This window comes from Pieris brassicae, chromosome 12 (assembly GCF_905147105.1).
Source record: "Pieris brassicae chromosome 12, ilPieBrab1.1, whole genome shotgun sequence".
Classification (NCBI taxonomy): domain Eukaryota; kingdom Metazoa; phylum Arthropoda; class Insecta; order Lepidoptera; family Pieridae; genus Pieris; species Pieris brassicae.
In genome coordinates, this window is record NC_059676.1 from 8,786,155 (window position 1) to 8,801,634 (window position 15,480).

The 15,480-nt window shown below is 33.4% G+C and overlaps 2 protein-coding genes and 2 long non-coding RNA genes across 6 annotated transcripts; 2 read left to right on the forward strand and 2 right to left on the reverse strand.

The window, feature by feature from the left end:
* The first annotated feature begins 1,510 nt into the window (after positions 1 to 1,510).
* Positions 1,511 to 2,844, forward strand: LOC123717273. The gene is made up of 4 exons (XR_006754791.1): positions 1,511 to 2,382; positions 2,459 to 2,464; positions 2,646 to 2,651; positions 2,738 to 2,844. It is a non-coding gene; the product is annotated as an uncharacterized LOC123717273 (long non-coding RNA).
* Positions 2,845 to 3,035: 191 nt separating this feature from the next.
* Positions 3,036 to 4,789, forward strand: LOC123717270. 3 transcript variants are annotated; one of them, XR_006754788.1, is made up of 6 exons: positions 3,036 to 3,045; positions 3,453 to 3,461; positions 3,536 to 3,538; positions 3,619 to 3,624; positions 4,141 to 4,212; positions 4,668 to 4,789. It is a non-coding gene; the product is annotated as an uncharacterized LOC123717270 (long non-coding RNA). The 3 variants fall into 3 exon arrangements; XR_006754787.1 differs by lacking the exon at positions 3,036 to 3,045 and having other exon boundaries at positions 3,054 to 3,461; XR_006754786.1 differs by lacking the exons at positions 3,036 to 3,045; positions 3,453 to 3,461; positions 3,536 to 3,538; positions 3,619 to 3,624 and having other exon boundaries at positions 3,632 to 4,212.
* A 293-nt stretch (positions 4,790 to 5,082) lies between these two features.
* On the reverse strand, positions 5,083 to 7,283 carry LOC123717260. Its single transcript, XM_045673156.1, has 2 exons — positions 7,058 to 7,283; positions 5,083 to 6,602 (listed from the first exon to the last, which is right to left on the reverse strand). The coding sequence occupies exons 1-2, from the start codon at positions 7,281 to 7,283 to the stop codon at positions 5,098 to 5,100; spliced, it is 1,731 nt and encodes a 576-aa protein (XP_045529112.1). The 3' UTR covers positions 5,083 to 5,097.
* Positions 7,284 to 9,712: 2,429 nt separating this feature from the next.
* On the reverse strand, positions 9,713 to 14,422 carry LOC123717266 (peroxisomal biogenesis factor 19). Its single transcript, XM_045673169.1, has 8 exons — positions 14,254 to 14,422; positions 13,646 to 13,801; positions 13,497 to 13,547; positions 12,981 to 13,069; positions 12,443 to 12,568; positions 11,657 to 11,808; positions 11,069 to 11,189; positions 9,713 to 10,076 (listed from the first exon to the last, which is right to left on the reverse strand). The coding sequence occupies exons 1-8, from the start codon at positions 14,321 to 14,323 to the stop codon at positions 9,969 to 9,971; spliced, it is 873 nt and encodes a 290-aa protein (XP_045529125.1). The 5' UTR covers positions 14,324 to 14,422; the 3' UTR covers positions 9,713 to 9,968.
* Positions 14,423 to 15,480: the final 1,058 nt, after the last annotated feature.

Genomic DNA, 15,480 nt, shown 5'->3' on the forward strand with positions numbered 1-15,480 from the left:
TAATTTGATCTCGGTATTCTATCGTGGTTTCGGCGCGAACCGCCATCTTAAAAATAAAAACCAAAGACAAAGTATACTTTACTTAACTATACAGTATAATTAAGTTCTTATCAACTTTACTGTGATATAAGATATAAGAACTTAATTATACGTAGTACACTTAAGTGTACACACTATACAGCTGTGTGTGTCGGAGTCTGTATGTGAATATGGCCATTACAATACTAACAAACATTTGTGCTTAAAATTATTTCAGTTAGCGGTAAGTACAATCCAATAATAAGTTTAAAATAAAGCGTACTATTCGATTACTATTTGGATTAAAACAAAATTAATTGCCCTTATTAGAAAACGTTGATTGGAAGTTCCGTGTTGTACAATGTTATTTTCATACATATAGAATGGTATCCATGGCAACAAATACTTGTACTACGTCGTACCTAGGGAATGTAATCCGATGTCATGCCATTTTCGAAATCAATCCCGAAGCGTAACATGACGAGATGTTGTCGATGAACAAGCGTTTCTCTGAGCGTCGAATAAATCCAACCACAGCGTTGTTATATTTGTCAATTCTGTAATTATAAAGATGCCTTGAAAAAGCTGAAAGGCGACGAAATTTTTCATTTGAGTAGTAAATATATCGTAGGGAAAGAATTTAAAAATATAAACAAAATATTATATGGTCTTATACACTTTTAAACGCCTCCAGTGCTAGTAATGAGATTATCACCGCTACAGAAAACTATTGCCTTTTGCATGGTGGTGCAATGGTTGCTGAGGATTTGAATTTTTGTGCTGCTGTTATTAAAACCAACAATACTCTTAAAGAGGAATTAGAAGAGGCTGATATAAGCTAAAAGGTCAAGAGTTACTGCGAGAGTAGATAAGTTAGAGGCAATTATAAAAAAGAGACGAATCTTTACGACTGTGGGGGAGGAAGGCGTAGCTTTTAACACTTCACTTATTATAGCTTACTCACGCTGGTTGACACCAGTGTTGAGTCTGAGAGGGCATTTACAGCTGCTGTGTACATAGTGACTAGAAAAAGGTTCCGCTATAGATACTCTAAAATCGATACTCTAAACAGCACTATCGATACTCTAAAATCACTCCTACATATCTTTCTGCCCGTTCGGCCCCTGTTCTATATAAAGAAAATGTGCGCGTGCACTAGTTAACACACGTAAGAAGTGAAACTTCTTTATGACCTTATTTTTCGAGAAATGATCATAAAGTTAAATTAGATAAAGTTTTCTGATAAAAGCCAAGAGGCTGATTGCAGATAGACAAACGTTAAAAAAAAAGAAAAAGCAGTTTAACAGAAGGCTTTTATTATCATAGACATTAATACAAATAATAAAATTAGGTATACCTTATTACTACTAAGATTATTACAGAATTCATTAGATCAAAATTCATTAATTTTAATAGAATTATTACTATCATTGTGATCGTTATTATATATTTTTGATATTCGGTCGGTTCGGTTTGATATTCGATAGGCGTCGAATCTCGTCGAATCAACCGTGGTAGGGACGAGAAAAAGACGGCGCGTAACCGGAAAATGTGACGGTATTTTTTTTCCAACGCCGATAAAGAAGTTTCACTTCAAAAAGTTTATTTATTATTAAATTTACAATAATTCACGAATGACCTAAATGTATGATTATTTTTAACCCGCAGCACGGTGGTGTAAGTATTACATTATGAACAATTTATCATCTATACTAATACCATAAATTGTAAAGTTTGTGAGGTTGTGGTAATCTGTGGAACGACTGAAACGATTTTTAAAATTATTTTACAAAGTCGTGTGTGAGTGTCGTAGGTTATATATTAATCCGAAATGAAAAGACTTGCATGGTAGCCAGATTTGCAAAGTATGAGAATAAGTCGGAGAATTAACTGTCGAACGAAAACATTTCTTACGATCACTGCCTTAACCTGCCTTGAAATGGTGTAGAGCTAAAGAGCTTACAAAAAGTCAGAAACGTAGTTAGATATATGCTATATTATTATGTATATAGAAACAAATCCTCCGCCGCACCTATCTGCCTGTCTGTCCGCGATAAAATTAAAAACTACTGTTCGGAATTTAATGCGGTTTGTACCAATGTCTAGAATGATTCATGAGGAAGGGTTAGGTATATAATTTCAAGGGTTACGAGCCACGGTTGCCCGTGCAAAACCGGAGCGGGTCGTTAGTTTATATTTAGATACCTTTAGACAATTCGAGATTTTTTTTATGTTTATCTGTAAATTAATTGTTACCTTTATTTTTGTTCTAGCTCTTAGTAAGTTAGATTAAATTCTATAAATTTAATTTGATAAGTACTACATGTTTTTAATATTATTTAATTTTCATTATAGCAAGTGATCGTAAGTTTTTAATTAAATATAACTATAACTACCGTTGAATTCGTAACAATTATTTATAATGTTTATATTATTTCAGACTGAGGTAACTATAAAACCTTCCAGCGTACTTTTAGCGAATAATTGATATAAAAATTCATTAAAATGTCAAATATAAATTATTGAAAATGCCAATAACGTTATAATCATTTTATTTGTAGTAAAATAAATACTAGTTTTGTTGGATTATTTATGGTTAATTTATGATATCAATTCTTTTTTTATAGAAATGGGTATGTATATCTTGGATTTATATGTTTGAATTCAAATACAAATAATATACAACAAATAATTTTAAAAAATGACATTTAAATTTCAGATAACCGTAAGTGTATTTAAATATATTTGTGTCCCTTAGTTAACAATTAACGATGTTGGAAGTCTTACGTCAAATCTATAAATGTTTAGGGGTTGAAAGGCCCAAACTAAAGAAAAGCAAATAAAGAAAATCTTCCACGGAAAACTACTGAGAAGTCCTTCTGAAACAAAGTTTGTATTACGTAGTTTCACTTCACTGACTTTGATTTTTGTTTGCAGTATTACGTAAGTTAAATAACTAAATTATATGAATTAATTTATATAAATTAATCACATTATTTTTTATAAATCAAACTCTTTTAGACACGTGTAAGTATTTTTTTTTATTCATATACACTATCCGTACAGTACTTATACGATAATGTCGAAATAATATGTAATATACATTTCATAAGATACACAATGTCACTGCTGTGAACTTACTCTGCGTATTTTAAAGATGTCGATAGTGTTGGAGACAGCATTCAGTAGGCACAACGTCTTTGTTAACGGGGATGTGTGCAACAGACTCGTTCTTATCAGTTGCACATATCCCCTGGGTACAAAGAAACCGTCTTCAAGTAAATAGTACGTCAAATGTAAGTCCTGTCTTGTTTCTAATTTATTGTACCCTACCCTAAGACGAACAGTGTTTATTTCACATCCACAACAACTGTCTCTATAAATTTTGTCGTTCAGAAAATGTAATAAAATCTTATTCCCAATCATTATTTCAGCCAAGATCCGTAAGTACTTGTAATATACAAAACAATTACTATATGAAGTAATCACAAATCTAATAAAATTATTTTCTTTCAAGAAAGTAAGTAAAATTGTCTGTTTATTTATATCTGTTTAAGTATAAGAATGAGCTTTGTTCTAATTTTATATTCTTTATTATAGCCGGGAGTATGTATACATTTTATTTTTTATCGTAATTTTTGTATTAATCTATATAGATTAAGCCTTTACGGCGAAGAGAAATACAATAGTTATGTTCTCATACATACCCTACATATACCTGCTGTGTACCTACCTTTTACAATTATAAAAATAACAAATATTTTTTAACGGGAGCTGCTGATCATATATTTTAGATTTTATATGGCAGGGACAATCAGGAAGCAGCCTAACTTGGTGTTAAGTGATATCGCCGCCCATGGACACATATTGTCAGAAGGCTCGCAAGTGCCTTGGCGGCCTAATAATGTGGCAATGATGTTTAAGATTGCCGACAACAATCTTTACCTTTCCCACGGCCAGGAGCGTTTAAGCACAGATTCGCAAAGTCAATCTATAAACTACCGACAGGCTGTGTGTTCCCATTTTGGGCTGTTTTATTATTATTACAATATGAATTAAAAAATATATTCAGCTAATAAGTGAGGATATTTTTCTAAAGTTTTCCTGCAATTTAAATTTCAGTGTCTTTGTCTCACACGAGGACCACTGCCGAGATTCAAATTGATTGGAAATATTCACTTCCCAAAAATCAAGGTAAATAAATGTCTTGGCAAAATTAAGTGGTTAATCAACGCTTGATGATACATATGACAGTAGTAGTGGCGGGAACAAACGAAATTTGGTGTCATTAGCTAGTAATAGAGAAATGTTCATGAGCACTGGTAGCTAGGTCATCGTTCATTCGTGGTGGTGCTGCGTTCTATGTGCACAACACTTGCTGGTATGGTGAAGTGACATTGTGCCCGACGGGTTTTCATTGAGAGTCGTGTCACGAGTAAGATTGTTCTGTCTTTCGAATATAACCATTACGTCTTTGACATAACATAGCCCTAATAAATATCATACTCTCACATATCTATACATATACGAAGTCCAATCTTTCTCTGACCTGGAAATCGGAATCAGCTGATCGTCAATGAAACAGTCGTATAAATGCTCCTTTAACTGTTTCGAGACATCTCAAATTACTGAATTCCTGTTACTTTCAGGTGACCCCACCACGGTACGTGACACCTCCAACTGAAGAGCCATCAACACTGTGCCCGCCCTGCATCTGCCCTATGTCTGCAAACGTAATACCTGACGACTGATTAAACAGTTTTGTTTCATATTATATTTATTTATCTTTCCTCTGATACGAGTTAAGTATTGGCGTTAAGAGATTTATAGTTTTTGATTCTTTTTGGTTGAAAGGCATGAAAGGCTCTCCTACTTTTTATATAAACAAAAAAAAAAACAAGTAAAACAGAACCAGGCCAAAGGCCCATTAGAAAATACGGGACAGCGCACCCTAAGAATCTGCTAGTAGACTTTTCAAGCAAGAATATTCTCGAAATTATCACCACACTATCGCTCCCCTAAAACTACAATCAAATTAAAACATCATTGAACTTAATACTTTATTTCACCTAATCCAACCTACAGCGACGTCCTAGAGTCTTTTTTCCTATACGCTCGGTACTCTGAATCATTACTTGATGAATACATAGTTCCTTTTGACATATGCAACAACTGCAAATCTAATTCCTTTTTTCCTGGATCAGAAAGAGGCACTTTTGATTTCTTATGCATCATCGAGAGAACTTTTTGCATAATGTTCTTCGAAGTCTTACTCGAAATAGATGTCGTGGATGGCTTATTTTCCGTCGAGTTAGAAGTAAACGTGTATTTCGAAATATTCTCACCAGCTAAATATATCATTCCACGTTCAGATAAGTATTCATCGAGCGAATCATTCGAGAAATATGCCTGAGCACCTTTTTCTGTTGATTTGGAGACTGTACGACGAGGTTGTTCAGTAACATAACGTGCGCTAATGTTCTGATTGAAGCTTGGAACGTTTGATACGTAGTTGTGACATCGGATCTCTGTTTCAGAAGATCGGTTGACTTCAACTGATTTTTCACTAGTATCCCGTTTCTCTGTACTTGTTTGAGCATGTTTTATTTCGTCCTCAAACATAACTTTAGTTTCCTTATTATCATTCTCTATTCTTTTAATATCATTCTCTGCATCTTCAGGTATTGTATCAGATCTAGTATGTTTCCAATCACGTCGATTAAGGCATTTTGATAAAATATCATCAGACATGCTAGCTCTGGCATTTTCAGTTTCTTTCTGGCATGCTTTATAACACTTTATTTTTTGATCGACTTTGGATGAGTCACTAAGAAATTGGTCATCTATTTCCGTATCCATGTTACTTGTATTTATTAGAGGCGTCGTTACTGTCGCATCTTGTCTGTAGTTGAAAAACTTTCTTACTACTTTCTTTTCTTTAAAACAGGTACAGCTCTTCGCAATGCAATAGAGTAAGGCAAATATCAAACCACATTGTAGAACAACTATAACACTAAGAATTATCACTGACGTATTATGACCAACGAAGCACTTTCTTACCAACATTTTAAAGTATATAGTGTCGTCGGCTGGTATATTTCTTGGAGGCGTAATTTTAGGAGGTTTTGCTTCATTATGACTTACGCTTGTGTCATTCATTCTATTTTGTATTATGAGAATATCTTTAGTATTTCTAACTTTACCATCATGTTGTTTCAAATATTCTATATCGTCTTCACTGATAGGTTCTTCAACACATTCATTAGAAAGGGGGCTATAAATAGCAGTATCTGCACATCTCGGTACTTCTACACATCTTTTATATTTAGGATTATAGAATGGTTTCTTAGTATTATGAAAACTATCACAATCAACCGGTTTGCAGTCGTTAAGCGGGTCCTCATCCTCGTTCTTACATATTTTGATATCATTTGTTTCATTGGCGGTAGTATCGAATTCGATTAAAACTATATCTCGTTTGTTTGTGTGATCTGAAGCTTTCGTGTCAACGAATATGGAACAATAACCTTTTCTCTGATACGGGTTAAGTATTGGCGCTATTAGAACCAAAGTTTTAGGAGTTCCTGCAATATTAGATAATCGATATTTAGAAAATTAAAAAAAATATACCTCACAAATTTCAACTCCATAATATTAGTAGGCCTTTAAACTAAACCTTAATAAGTACTTATACTAAACTAGCTGTAAACTGCATCATACATGGTTGCCTTCGCCACTTCGCTTGCGTGAACAGGTTAACAATTATTTATCACAACCAGCTCTTAAACTCAGGAATAATGCCGGTTACTACAGGTGGCTCAGTAGTGGTGGTGGCTCGGAGATCACTTCCAACAAATTATACGTTCTAGTCAAAGAAATCTAACTAGCTGCATTGCAGGCCCATTACTTTGTAATATACGAAACATTAATTGTCCAGAAAAACTACTAGAAGTTAGCATAATTATTAAAATTGTTTCACAGTTAAATCATTATTTCTAATTATAATACACATCTATTACATTGTGTAATGTTATCGTACCATGAGGAATATAATCATTACATCCTCCTACAATCCTGAGTTCGTCACAGTCTTCCTGGCCATCGTCTACCAAGCAACATTGGTCTCCACTCACATCGACTGTAGAGTCATCTACATACTCTAACGTCACATAAAACTCTAATCCAATACTGCAAGGTGATATATTCACACCCTTTTTAATAACAACATTCTCTATCAAATATAAATTATCCAAAATACACGCCATTAAAATATATTTGTAAAAGTTCATGTCAAAGTCCTAAGTGACAGATAATTTTAGGAAAATCGAATATAGCGCGATGTTACGTCTTCTCTGTGCTGCTCTATGGCGTAGTCTTGAACGCTGACAGAGACTATGTCCGAAAAACTGGAAGCGTTTGAGATCTGGATTTATCAACGTATGCTTAAAATATCTTGGACAGATCGCTTACGAAATACCACCGTGCTGGACAGAATGCAGAAGTATAAAGAAGTGCTTATGACGGTTAAGAAAAGGAACATTGAGAAAGGGACTATTTGGACACGTTTTACGAAACACCAAAAACTACTTATACAAGGTAAAGTGGCAGGTTGATGGGGACTGCAACGCACGTCTTGGTTGATAAACCTTAGACAATTGTTTAGAAGCATGGCATCAAAAATTAAATTAGCCATGATGATCGTCAACCTTCGCAAGTAGATTGCACTATAAGAAGAGTCGATATTAGCAACTTCACTGTAACGTACAAATAAATGTCTTAAATACTACAAAGCAAAATATTTCGATTCCCTCGACAAGAACAGTTTCTATCGAATTTACATAATAGTACAGTTATGATAAAACTTTAAATAAAGCTTAGACCCAAATGTGAACTCTATTTAGTGCTGCCAGCGTTATACATAAGCATAAACCTATCCACACTAATAAAGTAAACAAGTACAATAATTTGTGCAGTTTTATATTTTATTGTGGTGGTGGAAAGGGTGCCAGTATCCTTAAGGATCTTTCAAAAAAGATATATCAGACAATAAATGTCCCTGAATCGAGCGAATTTTAACACACACGCTTAAGTTACACACAAATGTACACCCACAAGCCACACCCTACACGCAGAGGGTGTGGTTAATATTGTTTAGTTTGTAAATATACGGCGTTTAAATTATAAATTACTTTGTAAAATGTTTAGTAAGCTGTAATGTTTTTTCTAATAAATAATAAAGTAGTATTAGTAAAAACTGCGCAGCTGTGTACGTCCTTTTGTCGCTTTATTATCCTAGCCCGCAATAAACTCGACTGTCGGCATCATGCATACGAACTAAGAAATTCGTTCTTTTGTTTACAAATTGGGATAAAACTGACGGAAGGATGTATGATAGGGAAGAAAAGAATAGATAAAAAGATAATACATCATTAAGAAGAGTAAGTAAGGAGCTAACAATACAATTAAATAAACTTAAGTGAAAATGGGCAGGGCACTTGGTAAGAGGAACAATAATCCTAAACTGAGGCCCAAGGTACAACGGAATTTGGAGGAGGCCTTTGCCAAGAAGGGGCACACAGATACCTAGGAATTAATGTTGTCCTGAATGATATTTCAAGCGATTAGGATATTATACAAAGTAAGACAGTACCGACTGCTGCGCCATCTACAGCGCTGATTTGTGAATCTCAACCATCTAGGGCACCTCCCAAACGCATACAAAATATTAATCCAAATCGGTCCAGCCGTTTAAGAAGACTTCAGTGAGATACACACGTACAGTAGAATTATATATATAGATATATCTAAAATAATTTAATTTTTACGTGAATCTTTGGCTACATGGGTCATAAAACGCGTCTTTATTTGAAAACCTTTATTAAATAACCATTACATTAATCTAATCAATATATTTATAAAATATAACATTTTAAATAAATCTAGGCCGACCGCACACACGGAGTCGCCAATACGTCCAAAATTTTGAGCGCTATATAATCGTATAACTATTTATAAACGTTACTCATTAAAATTGAGCCTTTATCATTATTTGACAGAATGTTAAGCTTGATAAAATTGATTGCATAATTAATCAGTCAAGAATATGTAACTACCCTCTAAATCAATGTTTCCCGACCGCGGGGCCCACGACCCACAAATAATTGTTAAGGGTTATTCGAAATTTTTCATTAGGTAATTATTCAGAGTTTCGTTGTTTTGAAAATATACTTACTGTGTTTTGTTCAATATGTGCACTTAACATTCACTCGAACGGTAAAGAAAAACATCGTGTGGAAACCGACTTGCCTTAGACCCAAAAACTCTACGGCGTATGTCAGGCACACGAGACTGATTACCTACTTGCCTATTAGATTGAAAAATAATCACGAAAAACATTCAGAAATCTGAGGCTCAGACCTCATTATTATATGGAATTTTTTTTATTTATTTAAAACTGTCTAAGGTATTACACAATTGACGTACTTATATAAGGCGTTATTATGACGTACGTATTAAGCAACAATCATCTAGAGAGCTGTCAAACACTTCAAACTTTACACAGAAATAATTTGACAGCTCTAAAAACAAGATTTAAATTTGATTGTCAATGTAAGTGTGTTTAGAGTATTGTGTAAGTCTAAGGAAATATATGCTAAAACATCTGTGACAAATATTAGTTACATAGATTTTTTTAAAGGACTAGTTACATAGTTTTGCGAGTGACTAAAAGATTTACTGTGTACGAGGCACCTTGCGTCGTGTGTGCGTCGACCGAGGGCCTAATCAGACTGATTCGAATTGCAATATTGCACAATATTCATTTAATACATTTCATAAATCAGTCAAAATTAGTTCATTATATCTATTTCGGGGTTTTTGGCTTCCAAGAAACTTTTGCTCTGCTCTCTGGTGACTTCCTTCAATTCCCATCTTAATCTTCTCTCATCCCCTTACATAAGTGAACACTGCGAATTCGCATCAGGAGCGGGGGTGAATCCCGGAGGAGGTTCAGCCATATCTCCCACCAATTCAGTGGGGGGCTGTCCAAGGTCTTGCGTCTGGAGAATATCAATGTTATTGCTTGCAGTCCCATAATCCCAATAGGGCATGAGGCAGATATTTGTCTATGTCTGTTTCATTGTTTTATAATAGGTGATATTTAATGTATTTCGACTCTAAGGCCTATTTAATAAGATTTTAAAAACCATTTCAATTTTTTTATTAGTGACTACAGAACCTATACAAATTGTTATTTTTAATTCTCTAGAAAATTATAATTTCATTCATAATTACAAGGCGAGTGTCAAAACGCTTCGGCAAGATGGCGTCGCAACAGTATCTGTGACGTACCTTGCTTGTAAACACAAACAACACTAAGGGTTAAATATAATTATTCTTAACACAATTAGACATTTTTTTAAATTAAAAACAGGCACTGACAAGATAGTATGAGGATTAAACAGGTAAATACATTATTTACAAGCATGCTACGTCATCGTCGACTCGATTAATCTGTCACCGTTTTGACATCACGTCACTGACGTATAAAATGTTTAATAATTATTAACAAGTTTTTGTTACTCTATAACGCTTTAACCATCTTTTATATACATTACTCTCAATAACACCGGTTCTCCTGTGTAAGCATTATCTATGAATCAGACGCAGAAAATGTCTGCCTCAAGTTTTAGTGTAGTAAACAAAATTATTGCATTTTTATTTTTTCTTTATATCGTTACATTTGAAATTGGATTTAAATAAAATAACCACATATTTTTAACAAAATAAATCCAGGCGTAACTTCCTTAAACGCATTCAAGGAAGTTAAACAAATGACCAAAGCATTTTTGATACCGAATCAAAGTAGTCTTCATCGTTATTTAAAATAAAACTTGTAATTTACTATTAATGTAATAAATTATTATATCTTCTATATATCTACATTATCATTACTTTAAGTTCAATGAGAAAGAGATGATAAACATTCATTTTGGAATATATGTCACAATATAGCTGTTTAGATAAATTCATAATTGTTAATATGACAGACCTTTTGCATCAACTCCAAGACAACTTGAAAGCGTCTCTTCTTGACATCCTCTGGGTCGGAGTCTTGCTCCGGCTCCAGTTCATCACACACCTGACGCATCAATTTTTCTTGTTGGGTGAACCTGAAAATATAACCTGATAATTTTTGATTTTTTACACAAAATCATTATAATTAAACGATCAGTTGTGGAACAACGGAATTCAGAAGTTATACGGATGGTATTTTGAACTCTTCCTCGCCGTCCGATGATGTAACTTTCTATAAATCAATAACTGTTTCGTATCGACAACTTTAATAATCTACTGAGATTGATTTTAAAAGTCTGAAGAAGTTTAAAAGAAGGTTGGCGAAAAAGATTTCGCATTATAGTAAGTATGAACTTGTAATAAAATCTCTTTGGCTATTTGTATCTGGCTGGTTTTGGTATCATTAAAAGTTTAAATAAGATAATTCCAAATTCAAATTAGGAAAATGTGTGATTTTTTTTGACTTTTTATTTTATTAATTGAAAGGTACCAAACGGTTTTATTGGATAGAAACTTTTTGTATCACAAATATGAAAGTTATAGATGAACAAAATTAAACTACCTTTCATATTCTGCTGGATCCAAGGTGTCTTTGTTATTCCGAAGCCACTCGGGATATTTGTCAACTAGTTCCTTTAGCGAAGGGTAGAGCACCTCCTTTGACAATAATGACTGCATCATTCCTTGCATGAAAGGTATAAAGGCATTGCCCTCCTGGAAATAAAATTATTTATATATACTTGCAAATAATATAAGGATAAGCCAAACAAACTGTCATGAAATACAATTCTCTAGTATCATATTCTGTAACCAAATGGCTAGGTACAGTCAACCGTTCACCACATCGCTTAGAACAACATACCGGTTATATTGAGGTACTTAATAACGACGTCAACGGCTCTTACGACTATCGGTCTTTACAACCAAATCTGAGTAGTCTCTTCGATGTCGTTATAACAGATTAGGACTCTATTATTAGATACTTATTGCAGCATTTTTGTAACCGAGTGAGGTTAGGTTTTTTTGGATACCAAAACTCTAAAGATGACGATGATGATGATGAATAATTAGTATTCGTCTAAAGGCTATGCATGAGATTATCACTGCACGGCAATTAACCATTGTTCATATGATAACAGATCTTTATTTACGAGGCCACCAGCATATCTAAGAATGTACTAAAATGCGGATTTTAGAACGAAACCTGAACTTTATTTGTTCCATTTTAATTTCGACATATTTGACTACACTTGATATATTGTAACTTATAGATAAGTCAAAGAATAGGAGCCTATGTATCAAAAAAAAGATCATTAAATCAGTCTTTGAAATATTAGTGCATGTGTACCTGACTTCCTTCAGATAAGTTGAATTCCGCAAACATATTTGCAAGATCAGCGTCTGAGAAGGGTGTTTGTAAGTTCTCTGTATTGGTGTTGAGGTTCTGCAGAGTTTGGGATATTGCTGCTGACACCTGTGAATATGGTGAGATAAGTACAGAATGTTATTAAGGAAATTTATGTAAACATCAGAAAACTTGTAACGTTAATTTCTGATTTGTCTTATTTCTAAACTTTTATTTTTACTAAGGTACAGACTGATATAAATAACATAATAATATATAGATAAGAAAAAAATTCAACATGTGCATTTATAATATTACAAATAAGATAATCATTGCTTGCATTACAAGTGGCAGTACAACCTGTACAAGGTCTCAGATTCCTGTATTTGTTTTGTGATCATTTGTGTTTTTTAATAGGCAAAGAGACATAGACAATTTCTATTAATAAGCTTAATAAAGAAACTGACTAACAAACAATATTTACACATAGAACAAAAAAGTTAGCTTGTCAACTTTGTTGATAAAGAAAAACTTATCTTACATCGTCTATCTTGTTCTGTACAGCAGGATCACCCTGCAAAGGTGCATTGTTGCTTTCCCCTTGTGGCTTAAGTACTTGGGCAGCCGCCTCTGAAATTAATTACTCTTTATTAATACCACAATGGGATATTGGTCTGTTCACACTCAGTTTCAAATCATTACACAGGTTAAAAAAGGTCTCAGACAGGTAAATATAAAAACAAGATGGTCTATTATTGTTCTTAGATGTTCAGAAATCTATAGCACCTAGGTCATGTAGATACAGTTAAGTTAAGTTAAATTAGTCGTAAGAAACTGTAAAACTCAATACCTTTTGTAAATTTTCCTCCAATTTATAAATTAAATTAGCGATCTATGTCACACGAGAATGCTAATGTAGGTGCAAGTTCGATAATATATAAAAATTTACACAAGGTTTTATTGCCTTTTTCCCCATATTTTTTTTATATAAACTGGGCTTAAGCCAGATTTTTAGTATGCTCTCATGCTTAACAGAAATTAATGATAATAAACATACCAGCCATTTTGGAGAATGTTTGTGCTATTTGGTCCTGTGAAATTTGATCCTCTGAAATTATAATGATTCATAATAATAAAATTGAATAAGACATAATTGTAAATTTCTTACAACTTAGAAAGCTATGTTAAGTATCAATAGAACCTTACCAGGCACACCACTAAAACTGCCAAGTATAGTGGCCATGTTGCTTTCAAATTGTGCTGCAGCTTCTTTAATAAACTCCTCACTCCACATATTTTGACTTTCCCCAGTAGATACCTGTTCTGCAGAAGGCTCTTTCTTTGTCATGTCTTGTAAGGCACCTAAGAATAGAATTATTAATAATATCGTTCACAGTGATGTTAAATGGTGTTTTAAATACATGTAACTAGTAAATGCAGACCTTTGTGGTAAATGTGATATCTCATATTAATATCATTGTAAGTTAAAATTATTAGAGATTGTAATCATCAGAATTTTATATTAATTTTCTTTAAGAATCGACAACTTTTGTTATAATTATTACATATCACATGTATCTGTTTGAATAAAAATAAGATGCAAATTACAGATATATTACATTATTCATTAAAATATTCGAATAACTATAATTAAATATTAATTGTAAGAGGTATAATTAAATAATGAGCGTTCTAACTGAAAATATTCTTATTCACTAATTATCCTTGAATTTATCGCGAAATTGTAAAGATTACCTTCGAATGTTGTGTAATAATTGTTTTAGGTTACAGAAATTAAATAATATATAACTTACTGTCCAGCAAATCATCGAGTTCTGGATCGCGATCATCGTCCTTTTTGTCTACTTCTTTATTATCCGCCATTATTTTTTAATTAATTTATTAAAAATAAAATAAAATATTGCCCACTAGAGCTTCAACTAAACAGCGCTGAAAATTTTTGACTGCTTCTGACAGTTCATAGGTCAAGTAATTCTATAAATATATTCAAATGACTACTAAAGACGACAATTGACATAGCCAATATTGCTCGTTATAAAAATAAATCACAAGATGTGACCATAGACACTAAGTATACGGTTGTAAAAACCATAGACATAACTATATGTTTTTTTAAATATTTCTTTCTAGATAATGCATTCAGTGTGAAAGGAGAACCCTCAGAGAGTTTGAGGTCGCAATAGTGTTAAGGGAAGAGCGGTGGTGATCGGCGGCGGGTGGGTGGCAAGTCGATCGCGTGATTGGTAAATCAGTTGTGTCCCGCGCTGCGTCCACGTTCCTTGGCCTTCTAAGTACACTGGTGTGCATGAATAGTGATCATGTGGTAGATTTAGTTACTGACCCTTATTTATGCTAACGATAATAGTGAGTCCAAGGATGATGATAAAGACAGTGATAATGATGAGCATCATGATAACTCGATCTCCCCTGTACCTAGACCAAGCACTAGCTCTGCTAATGATCTCATGGAAGGAATATCTTTTTTAGATGATGATTAAATAATTTAAATATTTTTTACACAATCATTATTAATAACATTTGTAATTTAGTTGAGCTTGGCAGTGAAGGAAAAGCTCATGAGGAAAGCTGCACCAACCTGCGAAGCAATTCAATGGTGCGTATGAAATTCCGAATCCGCACTGGGCCCTTGTGGGGACTATGGCCCAAGTCCTCTTGTTCTGAAAGGAAGCCTGTTCCTAGCAGAGGGACATATATAGGCTGGGCTGTATTATTAATAAATACATAAATAAATATATTTTTTAATTTTTTTCCTGGTATGGCTTAATCGCACTTGGCCGGTTTTCAATTCTTGTTATCATATTTCAGAAGGTAGAAGAAATTATATTTAACAACTCACAATAATATCTGAAATACACTAACAATCTACAAAAATTAAACTAACTATTTTTAAAAGTTATCTACGTAAAAAGCATTATTCAGTTAAATAAAATAGACACTTTTGCGCGTATATCTACGATGCGCAAATTTTCCCCCACTCCCTTGTTTAATGCGCAAGAAGT

Excerpts from the sequence above, each read along its gene's own strand:
- LOC123717260 (XM_045673156.1), bottom strand. The coding sequence starts at position 7,283 with ATGGCGTGTATTTTGGATAATTTATATTTGATAGAGAATGTTGTTATT. Across the intron at positions 6,603-7,057 it reads TAATGATTATATTCCTCATG|GAACTCCTAAAACTTTGGTT; the intron begins GTACGATAACAT and ends CTAATATTGCAG.
- LOC123717266 (XM_045673169.1), bottom strand. The coding sequence starts at position 14,323 with ATGGCGGATAATAAAGAAGTAGACAAAAAGGACGATGATCGCGATCCA. Across the intron at positions 13,802-14,253 it reads ACTCGATGATTTGCTGGACA|GTGCCTTACAAGACATGACA; the intron begins GTAAGTTATATA and ends TTCTATTCTTAG. Across the intron at positions 13,548-13,645 it reads CAGTTTTAGTGGTGTGCCTG|AGGATCAAATTTCACAGGAC; the intron begins GTAAGGTTCTAT and ends TTATAATTTCAG.